General features: G+C 49.3%; 1 protein-coding gene across 3 annotated transcripts in view; it reads right to left on the bottom strand.

Annotated features, from left to right (window-relative positions):
• The window catches only part of LOC114846854 (neuropilin-2-like), a 65,946-nt gene extending 47,855 nt beyond the window's left edge, over nt 1–18,091 (bottom strand). The window contains exons 1-2 of one of the 3 annotated variants that reach the window (XM_029136011.3): nt 17,085–18,091; nt 7,258–7,438 (exon numbers count right to left, since the gene is read on the bottom strand). In XM_029136011.3, the coding sequence (XP_028991844.1) occupies nt 7,258–7,438; nt 17,085–17,160 (257 nt within the window). In that variant the 5' untranslated portion in view covers nt 17,161–18,091. The remainder of the gene's footprint in view (nt 1–7,257; nt 7,439–17,084) is intronic. The other 2 variants (XM_029136010.3, XM_029136009.3) reach the window with 2 other exon arrangements.
• Between the last annotated feature and the right edge of the window lie 4,047 nt (nt 18,092–22,138).

The raw sequence follows: 22,138 nt of genomic DNA, 5'->3' as shown, positions 1-22,138 counted from the left end.
GTTTAACTTCGAAACGTTAGCAATGGGCTAGTTGCTTTAAACTACCTTTTTTTCTAATCGACAGAGGCACAAATGAAATTTAAATTTCGGAAAATCTTTCAAAACCATGAAATTGTTTTGCTACAACATAACTTTATTGATAAAAACTATATTATAAGGCAAACAAACAAACAAACAAACAAATGAGTTGTTCCCACACTGCTTAATTGTGGCACCATTTGGCTTCTTTATTAACGTAATCAAAGTATTTTTTCCAAACCACTGACTTCGTAACATTCATTCCAAATGATCAGGTTGACAAGCAACAGCATTCACATAAAAGATAATAAAACATCTACCTTGCATCTTCTGTTTTATGCGAATCTAGGCCTAAAGTTTTATATCGTAATAAAGCGTCTTCGATGCTAGAAACCAAATAATGTGGAACGAATGACAGCAGTGGACCGATCGAATTTAATATCTCAGGTCGCAGCTTTGACGCCACAGAGTTGTTCACATTTTCCACTTTTGTTTTTTAAGTTTTTTTTCCCTCAGAACATTATTACACTTCATGCCAGATCGTCTCAAATCATTATACTCAATGACTTTTCCTTACTTCAGGAGTCAAAAGGCTGTTAACAAAATAGTAATAATTGTCTTCTTCAGCATTTATTGTTACTAATCATCAGCGTAAAGCGTTTTCTCACCGACTAAACTATTTATGTTGGAGCTTCTTTGATGTTTTCTGACCACAAATGTTGGCAGCTATCTGCAGACCCTCAGCAGGAGCGTTGCCTCTTTGTCTGGATACCAGAGACACACCTGCCTGTCTCTAAAATAGCTTCCTACAGCAACTCAGCTCAGTACAAAAAAACCCGTCTTCTCTTTGTCCATCCGATCCGACAATAAGACTCTTGATCGCAAGATCCCAAACTGAGAGTCATTGTCCATGAAACTGTAAAATCACCAAGCTTCACTCAAACAACTTTGCATTTTTATACCCATTATAAATGTGAACACATCTACACAATCTACATGACTGATGGAGAAATCCAAATGCTTTAATAATAAACGTGTTTATTTCATTTTTCTTCTACCACTAGCTGTGAAAACCACAGGCAGGAGGAGCCTCATGAAGCCTTTAGCGCTACAGAGCTCAGACAAACACACACATATACACACACAGGTGACACAAGCTGCCTGCATACAGTACATCTACAGCACAGCGTCATCTCAGGGAGGATTTCTCTCAGTCGTGAGCGTAGTGTGGGTGGGTGGGTTCCACCCAAGGTTAGCGCGACGGCTCAGCCAAGGCTGGGGTCAATGAGAGTGAGCCTCTGGTGCCTGCTGTATGTGTCAGAGTCACGTTCCCAGAAGAACGTCCCGCTCCTGCAACGCATTCCGCCTCCTCTTTCCTGGAATGACAGCTTTGTTTAAGCTACTCACACCCAGACAATCTCCCTTTCTCTCCCCTCCTGGACTTCAATTATTTCACCTTTCAATGCCTCCCTTTCTCTGTCATTCTTTGTCTCCCTCCTTTTCTCTACCTGCCCCCTTTTCCCTCTAATGTGCTCTCAGACAAATAACCAGTGGCCCAGAGCCAGCGTGTGGGCGAGACAAAGCAGGCGGAGATGGGGAAAAGAGGATATTAGAAATTGCGAATATTTGAATTTAAAAGTCTGCTTTGGTGAAAAGTGCTGATGGGCACGGAATGAATTACAGATAGATGTGTAGGTTGGTAGCGATCTCTGCTCACTGCTCTCCATCATCCCTTCTCCGCGCCTCAAATGCACAACTAAGTTGTTCTTATTTGCATACTTTTGTGTTTCTGCTTGAGCTCAGAAGCAGCAGCGAGCGAGGTGTTGTGCGACGCCTGCCGACGCGCCGAGCAGTAGTCGTGTCGGGATGCCTGACAACACGCACACACGCCGCCACTGTACAGTTATTAGCTCGACCTGTGTCGGAGTCTGAGCAGTGTTTCCATCCATTTTTCCTCGTCTACTCTGAAACCACAGCGCCGGCACGTTTCCCACTCCGGGGGGGGGGGGCCCATTTAGGAGAAGCCCCACGCAGACTGTGTCTCGCAGGTGGAGAGAGCGAGCGAGCGAGCGAACGAGCCAGAGAGAGAGAGAGAGAGAGAGAAGAAAAGTTTTCAAATTTAGCCAGCGCAGCATGAATGTAGTCTGAGAGAGAACATGACACTGCGCTCGCGCTGCCAACTTCTCCCCTCAGACAGACTGAGACAGGTGTCCCTGCAGCCCCCTCACCCCCCCCCCCCAGCAGCTCTGTGCCTTTAGCAGGGAGGAGGAGGACTTACACAAAGCCCCCGGTCCCACATCCACTCACAGGGACCTGAGGGCACCGGGTTCCAGCCTCGCTCTGTGTAGGAGGAGCACAGCTTCTAACGCACTGTTTAATCCTGTCGTCTACCGCTCTCTCTCTCTGTATGGCTCTGCAGCCAATCGCTCGCTTGCCAATGCATTCCATAGGGGAATCGCCAAGAAAAAAAACACACAACTGAAATCGTTGCTCCCACACATTTCCATGAAATTTGCTTGTTAAAAGCAGAGCGCCGTGTGTTTTTCCCCCGCTTACGTAAAACGGTTCCAGATAGAACGAGGGATAAGCGCTCGCCGTGGATTTACAAGCAGACACGTGAGCGAGCACAGCACACGGGGAAGCAAAGGACCGGAGGATGTGAGGCTACGCAGACTTTTTTTTATTCCTGCCTTTTGACGGCGGGTGTGAAACGCTCTCTGACGCCCGTCTGACGTGAAGCGAGGGACGGCTCCGGCTACGGATGCTCCCCTCCTCCCTCCAGCTCCTCCTTCGCCTCAGACTTCATTGCCTTTCACACGTTCTCTCTCCCACTATTCAGGCCGGGAGTTGTCTTCTTCCACCTGCACTTCTCTTTCAAACGTCGGGGGAAACTCTGATGATCTGTTCAGTTGTCTAATGCACTTTAAGGCACCTTAACTATTACTCTAGAGTTTCTTTTTATTAATGCATGACAAACACATCCCTTTGATTATTTTTAGTTCTGTTTTGCTCTATTTTCTCATTTTTGTCATAGCTACTGTACGGAGGAAGTGAAACCATCTCTATGCCAACACAAACTTCTCTTGGCAGAAATGAAACAACCCGCTGTGAGTAATCTTGCACGGGTCATGTGAAGGGAACAGTCATTCTGACTAAATGTCTGTGTGAGATATTTTAAATACAAAAGAAAAACATCTGTTGGGATAAAAATGGATAAGGTTCCCAATAAACTGTAGTCCAGGAGCCGTCATGGTTCTCTGGTCCTCACATATGTATAATACACCTTGTGTGTTCGTCAGGCGTCAGGTCAAGTCTGAGAGCTTAACTCTGAGTGTGTGTGTGTCCAGTCTGTCACTGGAGTAGTAAATTATTATTATTACCATAACTGCATACAGGTGGACTGTGTGTGTGTGTCTGTGCGTGTGTGTGTGTGTGTGTGTGTGTGTGTGTGTGTGTGTGTGTGTGTGTGTGTGTGTGTGTGTGTGCGTGTGTGTGTGTGTGCGTGCATGCGATAGTCTCCGAGACGACCAGTCGATTCCTCATTATGGCCTTAACACACATTGATCAGGGTCAGTCCTTCACAGACGCAGACGTAACACACACATCCAGTCATTACAGTAACACGTATTGATCAGGTGTTACCTTCAAGGTCTCAGGGAGTGTCTGCAAATCAGAGCTTTGCCATAATGACCCACTTTGCTTGACTCTGCGTGGGAGTGAAGTTCGTACAATCACTACCTTGGAGTTAACAAAATTGGAAACTTCAGTCATTTTAATCATTAGAGGGTCACGACCCATAAATGTCCAGTGCATTTTTTAACGTTTTGTGCTGCTGATGCCCAAACAGAAGCTTCTTCTCACTGATCAGCCACATGTCCTCTACAGACCGTCATTAGCAGTTTATTAGCAGGAAGTGTCAATGCATTTGCGATCCCACCAGTAAAGGAGGTAAAATAAAATACAAGCGTCTCCTCCTCAGTCGCCGTGACGTTCATTCAAACACGCAGGCAGCTGCTAAATGACCGCAGCTCGTGCTGGGACCTCCAGCACGAGCTCCACCTCCATCTTTCATCCTCCCCTTCTGCCCTACAGCTAGTGTCACATCGCATCACTGCCCTCTCTCTCCTCCCGTGGTCGTGTCCCTGGGACCCCTAGCACATGGCACTCAGGTGTGCTTGTGTGATCACATCTACCTGAAAGGAAGAGATGAATGAAGGAGAGAGGGGGGGGAGGAGAAATCAGAGCCGGCCTGTCGGGTTAAATGATTGATTGAGGCAGAGTAAAAAGACAAGGTCTAAATCATTAGTGAAACCATTATCGTTGACTGCGGCTTCGCCGTCGTATAAATCACGTCTTCATTCACCGCTTTGCTCCACACTTATTGTGGAAGCCTCATAACCATAGAGCGGCCTGTCTGCCTGTCTGCTGTTTTTACCAATAGCACGTGATTGGGGTGTGAAGCAAAGCAAAGGAAGGCGAGAGGGAGCGAGAGGAAGCAAAGAAGGACGAGTGCCTGAGAAAAAAAAGACACGCCTATAAAAAATGGGCTGAAGAGACAGAACAGAGGATTTGAGAAAAAAAAAGACTTAGGAAAAGTTTATAAATCAGAGAAAGATAAGAAAAGATGCAATTTGAAGAGGGAGAGTGAGGAAAGAGAGGAGGTGAGAGATAAGGAGAGGGAATGTGGCTGCTTGTGTTTTCTCAAATGAAATGCTGAATAATGACACTGCAGAAAAATGAAGGCGAGAGGAGGATGAAGAGGAGGAGGAGGGACGGGAAGCCGAAGACAGATTGGGAAGAAAGAAGAAGAAACGCCGACAGGTGAGCAAACGAGCGCAAGGACGGAAGGAGGGGACGCGCGATGGAGAGGAGAGGAGAGGAGAGGAGAGGAGAGAGGGGCGGGAGCTGTCTGGATGATTTGAGCCTGCCCTCGACGGACCCTGACACTGCACTTTTCCCTTAGCAGCAGTGTGTGTGTGTGTGTGTGTGTGTGTGTGTGTGCGTGCCTGTGTGTGTGTGTGCGTGTCCTTTCCCAGCTTTCCAAATAGAGATCTTGCTTCCAGCGACAGCAGCGAGCCGAGGGGAAGCGGCTCCGCAGACGGCCGCCTGCTGCCTCAAAGGGCTCCACGCTGGGAGCTTTTAGACACGGCTTCTGTCACACGTCTCGTCAGCTGACGCACTTCCACGTATGAGGAGAATCTGCACATGCGCTTGAACAATGTCACCGGAATGAAACTGCAGCACAGACATTGATGGAGTCAAGCTGCTTTATCTATAATCTACACGTTCTATTCAGAACCGGACGTCTCACGGTGACTCTGGAGGTTGAGGCAGTGCTTTTTGGAGCAGTGAGGAAACTCAGAGGCTCAAACCACGGGTGATTGCGTTCACCTTCTGTGTCACTGTGTCACTAACACAACTCTGATCTGCTCAATCCTAATCCTGTCGTCACTCCGCGACCACACATGGAACAAGAGGTAGAAGATGGATGGAAAATGAAACAGCTCAACTTTTACTGTATTATCTGGACAGTTGCTGTAAACGCCACTTCATTGGGTTCTGTTGTAGTGAAACACAAACACAGCGCACGCAGCTGCAGAACCCATCGCCACGGTTCACTGCGCCGTGCGATGGTACAGTGCAGAGGACGTCACGCCAACAGCCGATGGTCCATAGTTCCACTGGTCCTAGCGAGGGCCCTGTTCAGCCGCCCGCCTGTTAATCTGCCTGCACTTAAATCGCTTCAACATATGAATCTTAATGAAAACATCTCTCTCTCCGTCTCTCCGACCACCTATTTATCGATTTCGCCCGCAGAGCCAGAGGAGTGCTTGACAAAATGCGATGCATTATAGATTACATCTTAAATTGCAATCAGGACCGTAATAGATAAGAACGCTTCAACGTACTGACATAATAAAACAAGGCCTGTGTGACTGGGCCCGTGTGTGGAAGTTTGCTTTTGAGAGACAGATGCAACTGTATCATCGTTTTTCTGTAATAGAGAGACAGAGCAGAACCATAGACTTCACAATATAGTCTGTGTCTGCAGACATAGATGCCTCCTTTGTCCCAAGATGATGAGTGTGTGAGCCTGTGCGTGTTCTCCTCTCTGTAAACCCAAGATTAACAGCAGATTTCTGTTTCTCAAAACCGTAATTTAGAAGCGTGAGAAAAGGAGCATATGGAAAACTCCATTATGACCATATCACATAAATCTGATGATCGAAGAGAAAAAAAAAATTGAAATTGATGGGAGATACAGGAGCAGATGTGTTTCACAGATTGAGACAGTATCTGACCACCAGAGCAGTGTGTGTGTGTGTGTGTGTGTGTGTGTGTGTGTGTGTGTGTGTGTGTGTGTGTGTGTGTGTGTGTGTGTGTGTGCTGGTTCCACTGCTGACAAATCTCCATGTGACCATGTACAAGAGGCAGATGAAAATACAGATGTCGCGCATCCAGCTGATCCCACAATAAGCAGACAAGAAGACGGGGTGCGTTCGAAGTGAGAGCAAAACAGAAAGGAAGTCTTTTCAAGCTTTCAGCCTGTCAACAAACAGCCAGTCAGTGAAATATTGATGCTTCAATTCCAACGTAGAGATGTCTGAATGATTTTTGAGCGGGGAAATTCACCATATCTATAATTGATATGGCTGAAATGTTAATAACTGGAAGAAAAAGCCCCACAACAGGAATAAAATGGGACAGTGTGTGTGTGTGTGTGTGTGTGTGTGTGTGTGTGTGTGTGTGTGTGTGTGTGTGTGTGTGTGTGTGTCTTTTGACCGTTTTCACTGTATCCGTAACCCCTTTACCCTCATGATGCCCTAGATTTCTCTATCTGTACGAGCAGGAAATGGCAGTTTGACTGACAGATACCACAACATACAGGTTTTCATTACGACTGTCTATTTTTGCTTGAGGTTGCCGTTCATTCAGTCCCACTGTGCAACCAAAGCCAAACAACCCAAAAAACAACAATGGACACCAAATCCTCTAATCTGTCTTGGTTCCTCTGAAGTGTGAAAACCACGCTGGAACAGTAAAAGTGTTGTAATTAGACTTTGATAATTACAGACAGGAGACCAAGGGAGGTCCCCCAGTGATTATTATAGGATGGCTAAAGCCAAGGAAGCAGGAGGCGAGTGGGCTGGAGTTCACCAAATATACCCGACCGTCACGCTGAGGCGCTGGTGGAGCCTGAAACAAGGCCCGGGGTGCGGTAAACTCGGCGCTTCGTACCTGCAGTCCAGCTTCTCGATCTCGAAGTGCGGGTTGAAGTTGAGGACGATGCGCTGCGAGGGCTCCGGCGCCGTGATGACCCAGTGGCAGTTCTGGTGCGGCGGGTACTCCAGCGGGTAGCCGGGGGTGGTGATGTAGCCGGCGTCGCTAGCATCCAGGTAGCCGCCACATGTCTCAGACGCTGGAGGAGGAGAGAGCGGGGGAGGAGGCGGAGTTAGGCGATGACATCACAGAAATACGCATGTACACGGTTGTTATCTGTGGTAATGTATGTACATATAAGTAGGGAAGTTAACCCTGTTTATTGCTCTGTTCTGAGTTTTGGGTTAACACGATGAAGAAGGTCACTGTCTGACCTCAACATCACAAGCTAGGCATTAAAGCATTCTGGGAAAATGGGAGGAATTAAAGGCACGCAGCAGTGAGTCTACAGGGTCAACACCATTTGCTTATCAAGACTGACCAGAAGCACGTCAACGCGCCGAACCAGCGCACTCAGGTGCATCCAGTACGTAGTTCTACATTGTGTCCACGACTTGGCGCCGGGAAAAAGAGCAAAAGGGATAGAATGCAGATAAGAGTTGTGTTTGCAGAGATAGAAACAAAATGAGAAACAACGTGCTTGTGTGTCTGTGTGAGGGGAAGTAAAGGTCAACGCAGCACCAGGGTGGACAAAGACTGCATTCTGACACACACACGCACACACACACACACACACACGCACACACACACACACACACACACACACACGCACACACGCACACACACACACACACACACACACACGCATCCTCCAGACGCCTCAGTTACTGTCACAGAGCGGGTCCACTTGTCAGCAGTCGTAGGTCTGTGTCGCATCACAAACAAAGCGGCTCATTCACCAGCGCTGACGCGGACGAGCAGCTCGCATGCACCAGCGACACCCGACTGCACCACGTACACAGCGCTACTGTTTCACGTCCGCAGCGTCCACTGTGCTGCCGCGCTTGATGGACGGCGGCGAGCGTCTTTACGAGCCTGATGCCCGTAGCTCCACTCAACCGTGGGGTCGGAGCGGTTCTTCCACTGCAACAGACGCAGGAGCCGGGTCCGGGACCCTTAGGGCCCGTTTCCTCTGCAGAAATTAGCATCTTTTAAAAACATGTTGCGTCGTAGCGCTTCTCCCGCGTCAGCGAGTTAAACTGCTTAATCATCATTAGCTTTGGCGCTGCTCTGCAAATGCAAATCACACTTCCCTTAGAAATACGTTGATGCCATTGAAGGACCCCACAGTTTATAAATGCCCGGTGAGTCCAGATCAGGCATTTCTGATAGTACAAGTATCTTAAATGCTTGTGTATTGTAATATTTACTGTGTCTGTGAGCTACCTGCCCGTTGAGCAGCCCCTAAAATCATTTCCTGTCGATGGCAAACTAATTTCTCTCGCAGTCGAGCCTTCGCTGACTGTATCTCTGCTTCATTTGAGTCTCACTCTGTCTTTTTCAAGGCATAAATTGTCAACTGTACGTGACGAACCCTCCAGCGTGCGCTCGCACTACCACGTCTTATTTACTGCCACTGTGCTGAGTGCGGTCATTCTGCCAAGTCAAACTGCTCAGCAGATCCATGTTTTCGCACTATAAATAGACAGAGAGGCTCCTGGGAACCTGGAGCCACAGCTGCGTCTTTAATCGCACCATCGCCGTTCGAATCAACCTCAGACTCACGCAGGTCCAGCGAACGCGTGCGCCCAGCGAGGCCCGTCCGCCCCGTCGGATCTGCTTCTGACATGCGGCAGCGCGGGCGTCGGGTTACGAGGCCCGTTCGTAACTGGGCCAGAGGCATCTCATCTCAGCGCCACCTGCATTAGTGCTTAGCCACTTTGGAATCTGGCGGCGGCGGCGGCCAAACCCCGCTTTTAGCGCGCGGCTCAGCCGATGGAACGCGCGGGTGGGGGGCGGAGCCAGGCGATTACGCAATAGTTGGGAAAAGTAACTAGAGCGCGACACTCGTGCGGCAGTGATGCAGGACTCAAAATGGTGGGGTCAATACAGTATGTGTTGATTGAGTCAGTCTCAGCTTTAGTTCTCGCAATGACCTTCTGGAGACTCGGCTACAGATTCATTCATCTACATCTGTGCCATAGTTTAAGCCAGAGTGTGTGTTTCTGCGAACCTTCTCCTCCCCATCATTGTCTTTCCTCACCTCTGGCGCGCGGCCCACGGAGACAGCACCTCCAAGTGTCTGATGAATAGGCCTTGTGTGATAGAGAGGAAGACGCAGTGTGTGCAAGGAGTACGGTGTCTGCTCTGCTTTAGGGCTCGATCCATCTCCGGCCAAGTCCCGGCGTGATTGTCTCAAACGGGGCGGAAGGTGACTCGTGTGTGTGTGACAATGATGCACCACTAAACATGTTGACTTACTCTGATAATGTTTGGTACATCCACACACGCAGACACACATACAGTACATACAGATACTGAATGATAATGAGGTGCAGCTCATCAGTCTTTATAATGAGTTCCTGCAGTGAAAAAATGATGTACAGTGAGAAGAGAGACGAGCACCAGCTGTCTTTAAGTCCTAAATGCCTCCAACTCCAAATCTATACTTTGCTCATTTGCATTCCGCATCACAGCACCATGACCTCTGTTGTAGGAAGGAAGTGCAGCGTGTGTGTCAAAACAGAAGAGATGCTGAGTTAGGAATAATCACGAATTCATGTAAAGAATTACAAAGTAGGTGCAACGCAAAAAAGAAAGCAAGAAGGTGATGGAGATGATGAGTGGGTGAATGATGGATTGCAGTTTTAATAAAAAGAAACATTTCGAGGGAAATGAGAAACGGTTTTCGCCTTAAGCTGAAGTTTGTTCCAGCGTAGCGGGTTTCAGCTCCTCTGTGAATGCAAATGGTATAAAAGCTCATAAACATTTGGTGGCTAACTAGCATCTCCTTTAAATTACATGAATCCATGTTAAATAGGAGAACGAAGAAGCCAGTCCCTGTATTCTTCTACCCCCACAGCCAACAGGTCAGTTGGTGCAGTGTCAAAGGAAACGCTAAATAAAAAAGCCCTTGACCAAACACATACACAGACGTCACAGAGACAGGTTCTCTCTCATCAGGGACATGTTGTATTTTATTCACACCATATATTTCCAACAAAGCATTGAACACCTCTGACCCCCCCTCCGACACACACACACACACACACACACACACACACACACACACACACACACACACACACACACACACACACACACACACACACACACACTAAGCAGCAGGAAATGGTGCTAAGCATCCAGGCGGGGCTATGAGACAGGGCGCTGCATTATTTATGGCTCTCCGCCACGTTTAGTATTGCATCTTGATAACACCTATTCAGCAACTTTTCCCCGCATGCACCCGGCTCGACACCCAGCCGCACTGGAATGTAATAAAAAGTGCTACTGAAATGCATGCACAGCAGCATGAACGGAGAGGGACACAAACAGTCTGAAACTAGTAAAACCACACACACACACACACACACACACACACACACACGCTTGCAAAACTAGATCCTTGTTTGTTGTCCCCAAATGCAAATTCTCTGACCTTGTTTCTAAGCTCTTACAGATTCATTTTCCCTCTGAGCAGGGAGTCTGATTTGACTCTAAAGAGACATTTTTCAGCCTGTCGCAATCGATTTACTGGGCTGCAGGAACTTTGCTAATGTGTTGGACCACAGTGTGCATTCGTTTTCCTTTGGCCGGAGCCCATAATGAAAACATTAGTGGTTTAGTAATTGTTTGCTTATGAAAGTGAGAAAGTTTGTCTTGCCCAACTAACCCTGTGAGGAGGGAGGCAGGTATTTAGTAAATGGACTTATTATCCAGCCATGCATCTTGTATTCTCCTTATTGTGTGACCTTGCTGGAGACAGGCCCCTGAATGAAGCAATCAATGAGCATCTGCATCAAAGCCCAGAGGGGAAATGTTAATTTCCCCATTGATCTCTATACATTAATACGATTTACCATGCAATTTTAGTAGTGTGGCTTGTTTCCAGCATCATAAACAGCTCACAGCAGCAAGGGCACAAATACAGTCCGTCTGTAAGAACCAGCTTTGGATTCTGTGAGTGTAAGAAACACCGAAAATAACTAGCTGCGATGTTGTCTTTGGATAAAAACGAAGGAGCTTTTAGTCACAAGGACCAGGGAAACCTCAAGAACGGACAGAAACAGAGAGGAGGGGAAGAGAGAGTCAGAGCAGGATGAAGGAAAGAATAATGCCAGAACATCTGTCTCTCATCAGCTGAAAAGAGAAAGTCAGCAGCTCGCTGGACAGAAACACACACACACACACACAAACACACACACACACACACACAAACACACACACACACACACACACACACACACACACACACACACACACACACACACACACACACACACACACAACCAGGTGGAGCTGTGCTTTTCTCCAGGTGCCATGTATTAAACCACAGTGGAAAACTACAGGGAGAGCTGTGTGTGTGTGTGTGTGTGTGTGTGTGTGTGTGTGTGTGTGTGTGTGTGTGTGTGTGTGTGTGTGTGTGTGTGTGTGTACAGGGAGGGGCCGTAGAGGATCTGAGGAGCGAGACTGATGGAGAGGCAGCGTGACGGGAGCGCAGTCATAAACACGTACCGCAGGACGAGTGTGTGACACCGAAGCAGAACTGACACGAGAACAAGCTTCTCAGCCCGAAGCAAAGACTACCTGATGACAGGGGCTTTAGGAGGGAACGCGAGAACGTGACAGTGGACACGGGACGATTCAGAGAACGATTCAAGATCACTGAGAGAGAGAGAGGACGTAGGAGAACGAGGACAGGCTGACAAAAAGAAGCACATGAAAGTAAAAAGTAGCTGCAAGGTTCAACAATAACTGGAGCAAAGCAGTTGTTCAGCAGCTACAATGACTCAGTTTAGACCCTCATTTCCACAGAGTCCAACAAGACTGAGACTAAATCTGAACATAAAGCCATTCTGTATATTCTGTGTCTCTGTGCCTTCTATGGACCAACACGTCACCGCTGAAAAGTGACGGACGCACAATGACCTCTTCCCTGTGGGTTCATAACAAACAACGCTGGTGTTTTTCTTCTCACGGCACGAATGGCGGCGCTGGAGTCTTCAGACGCCCTCTGTGCTCCTGCTTTGATATTCCTGCAGGCAGCAGGACGCTATCTGATTACTCGCATTGTGTTTATGCATATCTATTCAGGTTCAAGTGCGGCGCTAAAGGTTAAGGCATTCCAGATAACAACCGCTTCTATATGTATGAGCCCATCTAGTCCATATACTGTACAGAAAGGTTAACTAAACACAGCCTTCTGGCCCCAGTGATGTGTTCAGGTTCTGTAGGTAACTGTAAAAAGAGTCAAACATCAGCTCTATGAACTGAGTCATTTTTACAAGCCACAAGAAAGGACTTGTGTTGGGTTTGTTTCTCTAGCGTGACCGAGATGGAGACAACGAGTGGAAAAACAATAAGCGTGAGTGTGAAGAAGCAGAGGTTTCCGACTGCTGTGAAGTGGGGCGAGCGAACGGTGAAGGAGGTTTCTTAATGGGAGGAGGGTGACGCGGGAAGACGTGGAGAGAGAGACGGAGCGCGCTATTAAGGGAGAGGTGAAGTGCCATCAGGAGGAGAGGAGCACGACAGCGGGATGATTCAGCGTGGAGAGAGAGAGGGGGAGAGAGAGAGAGAGAGAGAGAGAGAGAGGGAGAGAGAGAGAGAGAGAGAGAGAGAGAGAGAAAACAACCTGTGGCCTCACACGGTGCTGATCCACAGGGACCACTGAGGCTAGTGCACACACACACACACACACACCCCACACACACACGCACAAACACACACACACACACACACCCACACACACTTATCTGTGCGCGAAGGACAAACAAATATCCTCATTTGAAGGATTTCCATGATTTCCCCCTCGCCTGCGAGACGAGAACACTGGCTCTACACAAAGACGCCACTACACACACTAACACACACAATTCAACCCCATTTTCTCTAATTACTCAAGTCATTACCAATGGCCAATGAAGACACTACAACAGTTTACTAATGACATGATAACTGTAATTAGAACATCCTGCTGGACCCACTAATTGTCCTTTCCCTTTTACAGACAAGAGAGAGAACGAGAGAGAAAAGCAACGGAGAGACACTGAGCACAAGGTTAATTGGCTTAATGTTTATCCGCTGGCTTGTTGATGTCACTGGGTCTGCCCCTCTGTTCCTGGCCCACTATTATCCTAATGACGGACAGACTGATGCCCCCTCGTTTGATTTCTCAAATTTCCTTATTCAATAAAAGTTTAATGGGTGATTTACGGCTGTTTTCTGTGATGCAGTAAATTAAAAAAAAAAAAGGGTCTTTTTTCAAAGAAGGAGAAGAAAAACACGGCGGCAGCCTGATTCACCACATGAGTAAGGATCACCTTTAATCCAGCAGCCTGGTGGAAAACACCTGCTACCTGCACGGCAATTAAAATGAAATCAGCTTTTGAAGGAAAAGTCTGCAGCAGAGCGTCCGCAGTCAGACGTCACGTGCTCATTCATCAGGTACCAGGATTTACGTTTAACCAGGACGAGAAGGCTTGAATTCAACGGGGCTGCTGCTTTAAGGCCTCTATGCTTTATCCATTCAGACAAAGCATTCCTTTAATTCGAACCTAATGATCAATCTTTCGTCTGATGGAATCGGAGCCTGTATTAATAACGCGCCTTCACTTGGCGCTGGCGTTTGACAGACGAGGTAAAAATCCGCGTTGCTTCAACGCAGGTGGCTTCACTCAACTGCAGCTTCACACTCTGCCGCCTCCCTCTCTCTCTCTCTTTCTCTCTCTCTCTCTCTCTGTGCTTCGCAGCGATCAAATTGACTCGTGCGGGAATAAAAAAAAAACAATCGCGACCGCTACGCGTGCACGTTGGGAGGAAAACAAGCGCGAGCGAGCTGATTTCAGAGCCATTAATTGCCCTTTTGATGCACGTCTACGCGACTGTGATATAGTTTGCAGTTAATTCTTAGCCTCATTTGTTATTACGCAGCTATTTGCCTTGCCATAATGCAGCAGGGTATTTATAACAGTCTCTGCAAGCTCTTCATATACACCGAGCAATATTCCCAGGAAAGTCTTTGCATTCATATTAATAGATCTGTATATATGAATCTAATATCTAGCACAATTAAACTGAACGGCTGCGGTATTGACTGTGAATCAGTTCATCATGTTGTGCGCTAAAACAGAGCTTAACCCCACTGTGAGAACAAATAACGCGCACGGTTTGCTTTATTGATGCCCAACTGCGGTGTAAAGTTTGATTATTACAGCGGATCCCGTGCGGCGACGCATGCAGCCGCTCGTGTCACTGTGGACGCGCGAAAACCAGCGCGCGCCCCGAACCTGTGGGCGACCCACGGCACTTCCGGCTCACTTGTTACACTCTGTATCGCCGCGAGCCCGTTTCATCACCGACGTGTTTCGGTGGAGACGCCATAGAGGCAGGCAGCTGGTCTTGAGTGGCCAATTATGTCCGTTTATCTCCCTCCCGGGCACAGCTGTGATCAAACGGAATGAAGAAACAGGATCAAACAACGAAGCAAAAAAAAAAATCATTCTTCCGTTTCGTTTGCCTCTCGCTTCAATCTCCGTTTCTGTTGCTTTCATTCCCCCCCTGCTTATGTCTCTCTCTATATATATACACTTCTAAGTCACTGCGCTTCCACAGCCCATCTCTCCGGAGAGAACGCAGCAGAGGCATCTGTGAACGTTTACTGCTGAGGAAGCTTCGTTCTGCGCTGCCCGTGAGCGAGAGCGCGTGCTCGTGCAGGTCTCCGCGTGCCACAGGTGACATTAAGAGGCTCCGCAGGACAGTTTAGGTCCATCTACTGTCAGATGAGATCGTGTTGTTGGAGAGAGACTTTCAACAGGTCACCATATTAATGTGGTTTGACAGCAGCTTAGTACATATTTTTAAGGATGTGGTCATGACCATGGTTAAAGGAGCTCATCTATAGTTACAGCTGCCATGGTTACGACAACAAGGATGACGAATGTCATTAAAAATGGAACAACAAGCCACAAACACAGCGACAGGGTTTCTGTGCCTCAGGACCCTCACTCAGCTCTTCCACCGGTCGCATGAAGCTGCAGATCCAATCATAATCTGACTAGAAAGGCCTCAGAGCCGCAGACGTGTCATCAATGAAACACACAGAGGTCACGCCATCAAAGCTGCCCGTCAGGACCAAGTGAAAGATCACAGCTGACCTCCGGTTCCACTAATGCGTCCAGCGACGCGTCTCCTCGCAGTCGCAGTGAAACGGGAAGTAAAGAATGCTTCGATTGTGTTCACTTCTCCAAAACAGCACTTGGCACCGGGGCCGCTCCATCCAAGTCATGAGATCTGCAAAAGCCCCTACGAGCCTCCCGAGTGCGTCAATATCATTGAAACGTAAAATGTAATCAACTTTCCACAAGGACTCACTGTGTCACAGTTGATGTATTTACGAGAAAGCAGAAGTGGCGACCGCGAACTCGCGTGTGCGCGTGTTATTTGGTTTGTTATTCACTTTAGTTTCCCGGAGAGTAAGAACGGGAGACACCACAGGTGCGTTCGTTTTATTCAAAAACACAAACACGTTGTGCCTTCTCTCGGTGCGTAAACGTTGCACGGACACGACTACAAACAGCAGAGCGGAGCGGCGCGTAACGTTCTCCTTCACTTTCCAGCAACTTAAACTGTTTTTTCGCGTCAAAACCCGTTCGCGCTCGCGCAACGGTGAGTCGCTGACGCGTGTTACCGCAGCCGTGACTCCTGTCCCGCACCGCGCCGCGCCGCGCCGCAGAGCCGCGCTCCCCGCGGGCGGAGAGCCGGCGGCGGCCTCCGGGCCGCCGGAGACGAGCCCGGTCAGTTCCGCCACAAATCCCCACGACATCAGCAGCATCTTTTGCCTTCTGAGGCAGTCGGGTTTTAATTGAATTGAATTCTAGGAACCTGATCAAACTCAACGCGTGTAACGCGTGATGAGATTAAATAAGAGCGGTAAGGTCACTGTTTAAACCGTGAGTTGCCGCGTTATGGACGGCCGACACTGATACGAGTCCCGGTAGGAATATCATAAAAACGTTACGGTGATTTTTCATGAAGTAAACGCTCTTCCGTGAAGAGCCACGTATTACGCTTCAAATCCACAGCAGAGCACGTGTCAGGGTGTTTTAGAGAAGACAGACGTGGTAAATGACACGATCCGCGGTCTCCGCGAGGCCAGCGTTACAGCGGGACAGTGGAAACAACGTGACGACACTGTGGCTGTAAAATCGCCGTGACAAAGTCCGCGTGTGGAGACACACCACAGCAACAACCCTCAGGCTTTGCGGGAACATACACAGCGGCATTTGTTAGCGAACATAACAACTTCCCCCCGGCGGATCGGCGATAACATGCTGTTTATTCACTTTTCGGCGTTAACGCCAACCTGCGAGGTAAATTGTGCCGCGAGACATCCTGTTGCGGGAATCTGCCTCGTATTTGTGCTAAAACGGACAAATCGATTGCGCTACTTTTATTATCGCGCTATCTGGAAAGGACGCTATGGTTGAAGGAGTAAAACGCTGAAGTGTGATGATATTATGCGGAATGACGTCTTCCTCTTCATTTTGTCAGAAGAACACAACTCATTCCTCGAAACCCCATTCTGTGATGCATCACCATAAAATCGTTCCCTTTCTCAAAAATAGTCAAATTTTCGTGCAACGCCTGCACGTGACAGCTGAAGTGGGCAAAAGTGTCAAACTTACCTCCTTCCTCTGCTTCGGCCACGATGGGCAAAAGAAAAGCCAGTAAACATCCACAGAGCCATATGAATAAGTCCATCTTTCCCCTTCGAGTGTGGAGAAAGATCACCTGCTCCACTCCGTTTGAAAGTCTATTTGAGACGAAGCTCCGGTCCCCAAAACTCTTATTTTCCACAGTTTTCTGTCTTTTAAGCGCAACGCGTCCAAATCCACTGTGAGCGCGGAGGTGCGTTCGCCGGGCTGTCCGACAAAATCACGCTGCTTACTGTTCTGGTGCACTGTGTCGGAGTGTGACACCGCTTCTTCTCTCGTGGAAACCCCGCTCAGTCTGCGCGATTGCGCCAGAAATTAGCGCAGGTTGATGTACAAACGCATTTTTTTAGACGCGAAACCCATTTCGGTGCGCAAAGTCCCACAGTCAGTCTAAAGGCGCAGGGAGGTTTTGAACCCGATCAGCTGGCGAAATAAGAAATTAAAAATAAAGCGTAAATCATAGGTTGAAACCATGAAGAAATATCGGCCGAAAACCATTAAGTTTGACAAAATCTAGAAAAAAAAGTCAAGGAAACCTTCCTCTCTCCGGGTCGCTACAATATTCCCAATGCGTTTACACTGGTTCACTTTCCAAGTGCATTTATTTGGCAAAAGCGCACGTGATTCAGGAATTTAAAAGCAGTGCCATGTAGTTTCCTCTTATCAAACAGTCCCGAGAACAACCCGGGATTGCGGCGAGGACCACACGAGGTTTCCCAAAAGAGGCAGCGTCGGTGTGCGTGCGTCAAGCGGAGCGGGAGCGAAGAACCGTGCAGCCTCTCCGCTCTCCTGCGAGCAACTGTGCGTTTCGTCGCTGGAACGCTCTTTCCTCCGCTCGCCCGCTCCCTTCCCTCGCTCGGTGACGCTCAGTCCCTCTCTCTCGCTCTCTCTCTCTCTCTCTCTCTCTCTCTCTCTCTCTCTCTCTCTCTCTCTCTCTCTCTCTCTCTCTCTCTCTCTCTCTCTCTCTCTCTCTCTCCCCCTCTCTCTCTCTCCGGCAGCAGTGCGCTCCTTCCCCTTCGATCTCCGCCGGGTTTGTGGCAGCGAGCACGGCCGCTCGCTCAGTCCCCCGTCTCGAGCCGCGTGCACGGCGAGCGCGCGCGCGTATCGGATTACAGTGGACACCTCGGCCCGCCTCCGCGTAGCCCCTCGCTGATTAAAGAGCAGTTTCATTTCCCTCTCACTCACTTCTCCCTCTTGCCCCGCACTCTTTTACCTTCTCATTTCTTTCCCACTTTCTGCCTATTTCATCTTTTACCAGTTCTCTCCTTTCCTCTTCTCTCTTTACTTTATTCCCTTTCTTTCAACATTCAATTGTGTCATTCGAGATCATAAAAGAAGTGACAAAAAGCTGACGACTGAGGGAAGACGTTCACAACAACGTTTTATGAGCTTCGCAAGGATTTTACAAGGAGCCTGATACCACATCACAAACGTGCAGCTAAAACACTGATGTCGTGTATGTTTAAACTAATCACAGTGGACAGGAGTCTAATATGAGGACTAACCAGATAACAAAATACTAACAATTTACAGCAGAGATCCATGAAAAGGAGCAAGATACTACACATGTCATGCCCATAGTGGTCATGCACTACACACACAGACACACACACACACACAGGCTCAGGGCACGTAGGTCAGTGGAGAACAAAACCTGAACAAGGGCAGAGGATAGAGGATAAAGCTGCACACACACGATCATAAACACATTACTCCTGGGACTGAATGACAAACAGCTCGGAAACATATATTGCTTATGTCGGTGGTTGTACACACAGCAAACAGGCAGATGCAGTTTAAAACCAATCTACGTCTCGTTGTCTTTCCGTCCCGGCTCTCTCTCTCTCTCTCTCTCTCTCTCTCTCTCTCTCTCTCTCTCTCTCTCTCTCTCTCTCTCTCTCCTGCAGCAGTGTAACGGAGGGAGGGCGTCCCCTCCCTCCACCGATCCCAGGACACACCCAGCGCACGTCCCCACGCGGGGCCTAATGACACGGCTGAGCTGGTTGGAGGAGAGACACCGCGTGGGAAAAAGCGCCCGCAGAAGCGCGGTTCTTTTTACGACAGGGGGGGGGGGCACATCTGATGCGACGACCTGGAGCGTCACTGACATCGGACGCCAGAAGAAGAGGTGTTGGTGATTACATATTCCATCAGTCATCAGTCCTGCATCAGCAGGAAGGTGTTTCCAGTCCCAGTTTTAATGTGGAAACTTGGTGTTTACCAGCAGGCAGGTGCAGGTTCAGGACAGTGAAACGCGACTCACACACACACATGCACATATTAAACTGTCAGTCAGGTGTGTGTGTGTGTGTGTGTGTGTCACTCTCACCCCACTCATTCGCTGGCTCCCTCTCGTCGCTCGCCCCCGTCTCTCCTCTCTCTCGCCTCCTTCCGTGCTCGGCCTCTGAAACCCAACGCCGGCCCGGGCGGCTGGAACCTGTCACGCGAGCGCAGCAACGGAGCCGTCGGCGCAGCAGTTTGCTGCCGGCAGCGTCCCAGCCCTTCGGCTTGAGCATTGATTCTGAATATGAATGACGCCCGGCGTTTTGACAGCGCTAAACGGTTTTCACCGGCCGTCTTTTTCTTTCAGTCTGGAGACATTTAATCGAAGGGAAATTATGAAAAACGAATGCAGCGCCTTCTCCCGACTGAACACGGCCTTAGTTGGTGCCAGAGCTCCAGCCTCCGACTCGTCCTCGCGCCGTCGCTCCTGGACCGCCTCTGCTCGGCCTCCGTTTCCCAGAAGCCACTGGGAATGACATCACTGAAGGCGGCTCTGGGTTGTGGACGGTGCCGGTCAAACGCCCGGGTTCTGGCGCTTCACGCGCTGCGGCGCTGAGGGCAGAGGGGGATCCCTGCTCTGCGTCAGGGGAGGCTCTCGTCGGCCGGGCCTGTCGACAGGCGCTACCGGCCCTGTCCGCACCTCGCCGGCGCCGCGTCCTCCTCCCCTCGCTGGTGTTTGCTCAGTTTGAGGAACGGTTTCACGAGTCATTTCCCCCTCGTCTCTGCTCGCTCAGTTTGGGACTTCCAGCTCTCAGTCCACACGCACTCGACATGTGCTTGAAGTTTTCTTTGTTCACATAATAAATATGAAATAAATAATAGAAAGTTACTATGCATACAGTAAGTTAGTTGCCATAGTAACCAGTAGATATACTATTTTAATGCTTTAGGACCGCTGCATTCAGTCAGTTGAGGACTGTTATTTGAAGGGTGTGTTCGTATTCGCACCGAGCTTTAATTGGTTCCGGCTGAGAACCGGTCGGCGACTACATCAGAGGAAACCGCAGCGTCCCACGCGCCCGCTAAGGCCTCCTGATCACCGCTGTGCCACCGCTCTCCTCCCGTCATCCATCTTCCAGGCCGACGGCGCACGGAGAACGCGGTGATCTCCGAGGGACCAGCAGCTCCGCGTCCGTCCGCGCCTCCGCACTCCTGCGTCTCCGCGGGGCCGTTTGGGAACCGTGACCTTTTTGTCTCTACCTGTGCGTGAGTCTTTGTAGCTTCACCCCCGCGGCGCCTCCCGTTTCTTCATCCCTTCCCTGTTTCGGATCTCTGCTTGGTCGTGGATCATGTTTCCTCTCCCCTCCTCTCCTGAACTCAGATTATTATAGTGTCCCACCGACGGGCGTAATCACTCACGGAAAGTAAATATTTATGTGTACATACATCAACCGCGGAGTCGCCATATTTATCTGCGGTCATGGCAGATATTTAATCATCAGTATGGATACACCCGCGCTGGAAGTAAACACAGCACACGATGCGTATACACATCCACATCCACGCTCTCTGTGGCCTCATCAATAAGCCATATTACCGCACGGCCTTATGGGAAGCAACAGTAAATGAGAGTGTCAACAGTTAACATGGGCTGCACCGAAGCATGCCACACACACACACACACACACACACACACACACACACACACACACACACACACGCGCACACACACACACACACACGCGCACACACACACACACGCGCACACACACGCGCACACACACGCGCACACACACACACACATGCGCACACACACGCGCACACACACGCGCACACACACGCGCACACACACACACACACACACACTGCACCGGCATAGACACAGATCTGTGAAGATTTACACACATGCAGAGATGCACACTTGCACAGACACACACCCACACGGATGTACGTGCAAACGGAGACACACGCAGAGTCCGAGACCAACATCCGAGCTCCACGACTCACGTTCTACCTATACCTCCGTGCTGCACGTGCGAGTCTCCGTGCGTGTGCGCCGTAGGCCCGCTTGTGATCCGGTACTATTTCCGTGTGTGTACTGTTCCCAGTTTCTGTGTGGGTGCGCAAGTAAGTGGTGATAATCACAGTACAGCCCGTGGAGACTGCAGGGAGTTCACTCAGCTATTAGCAAGGACACGGAGGTGATAGAGAGAGGGAGACACACACACACACACACACACACACACACACACACACACACACACACACACACACACACACACACTGATGGATAGATTCATACACACAGCACAGTCCAGGGATCACGGTGGACTGTCAGGGCCGAGCACAGTCTGTGAAAAATGCCTGCTCGCGTTCTCATAACTTCATTGTCCATCTTTCTCTCTCATCCGTCTCATCTGTCTCTTTTTTCCCCCCTTTTGTTCTATCGTTGATCTGAATATTTTTACACTCTCTCCTCTTTATTTCCCACTCTTTTACGCTCCCTGCACTGTACTATTTTCTCTCCCGTCCCCGTCCCCGTGCCTCTCTTCTCATTTTCTGCCCCCCCCCCCAACACGTCTCCTCTCCCCCTCCGCCTGCTTGCTCGTAGGGATGGGATGGCCTGCAGACACTGCAGAGGTCCTCAAATATCACCACAGGTACGGAGTTCGATTTAAATAAGAGTAATTTGCGGATGATAACGTCCCCTTGCGCAGCGCTGACTCCTGATGACACGCAGGAACCAATGTCATGGACGAACGCGAGGTCGCGTGTGATCCCCAGGCTCAGTGAGAGAGATG

Source organism: Betta splendens, chromosome 21, assembly GCF_900634795.4.
Source record: "Betta splendens chromosome 21, fBetSpl5.4, whole genome shotgun sequence".
NCBI lineage: Eukaryota > Metazoa > Chordata > Actinopteri > Anabantiformes > Osphronemidae > Betta > Betta splendens.
Note: the sequence above shows the minus strand (reverse complement) of the source record. Positions and strands in the feature narration are given on the sequence as shown.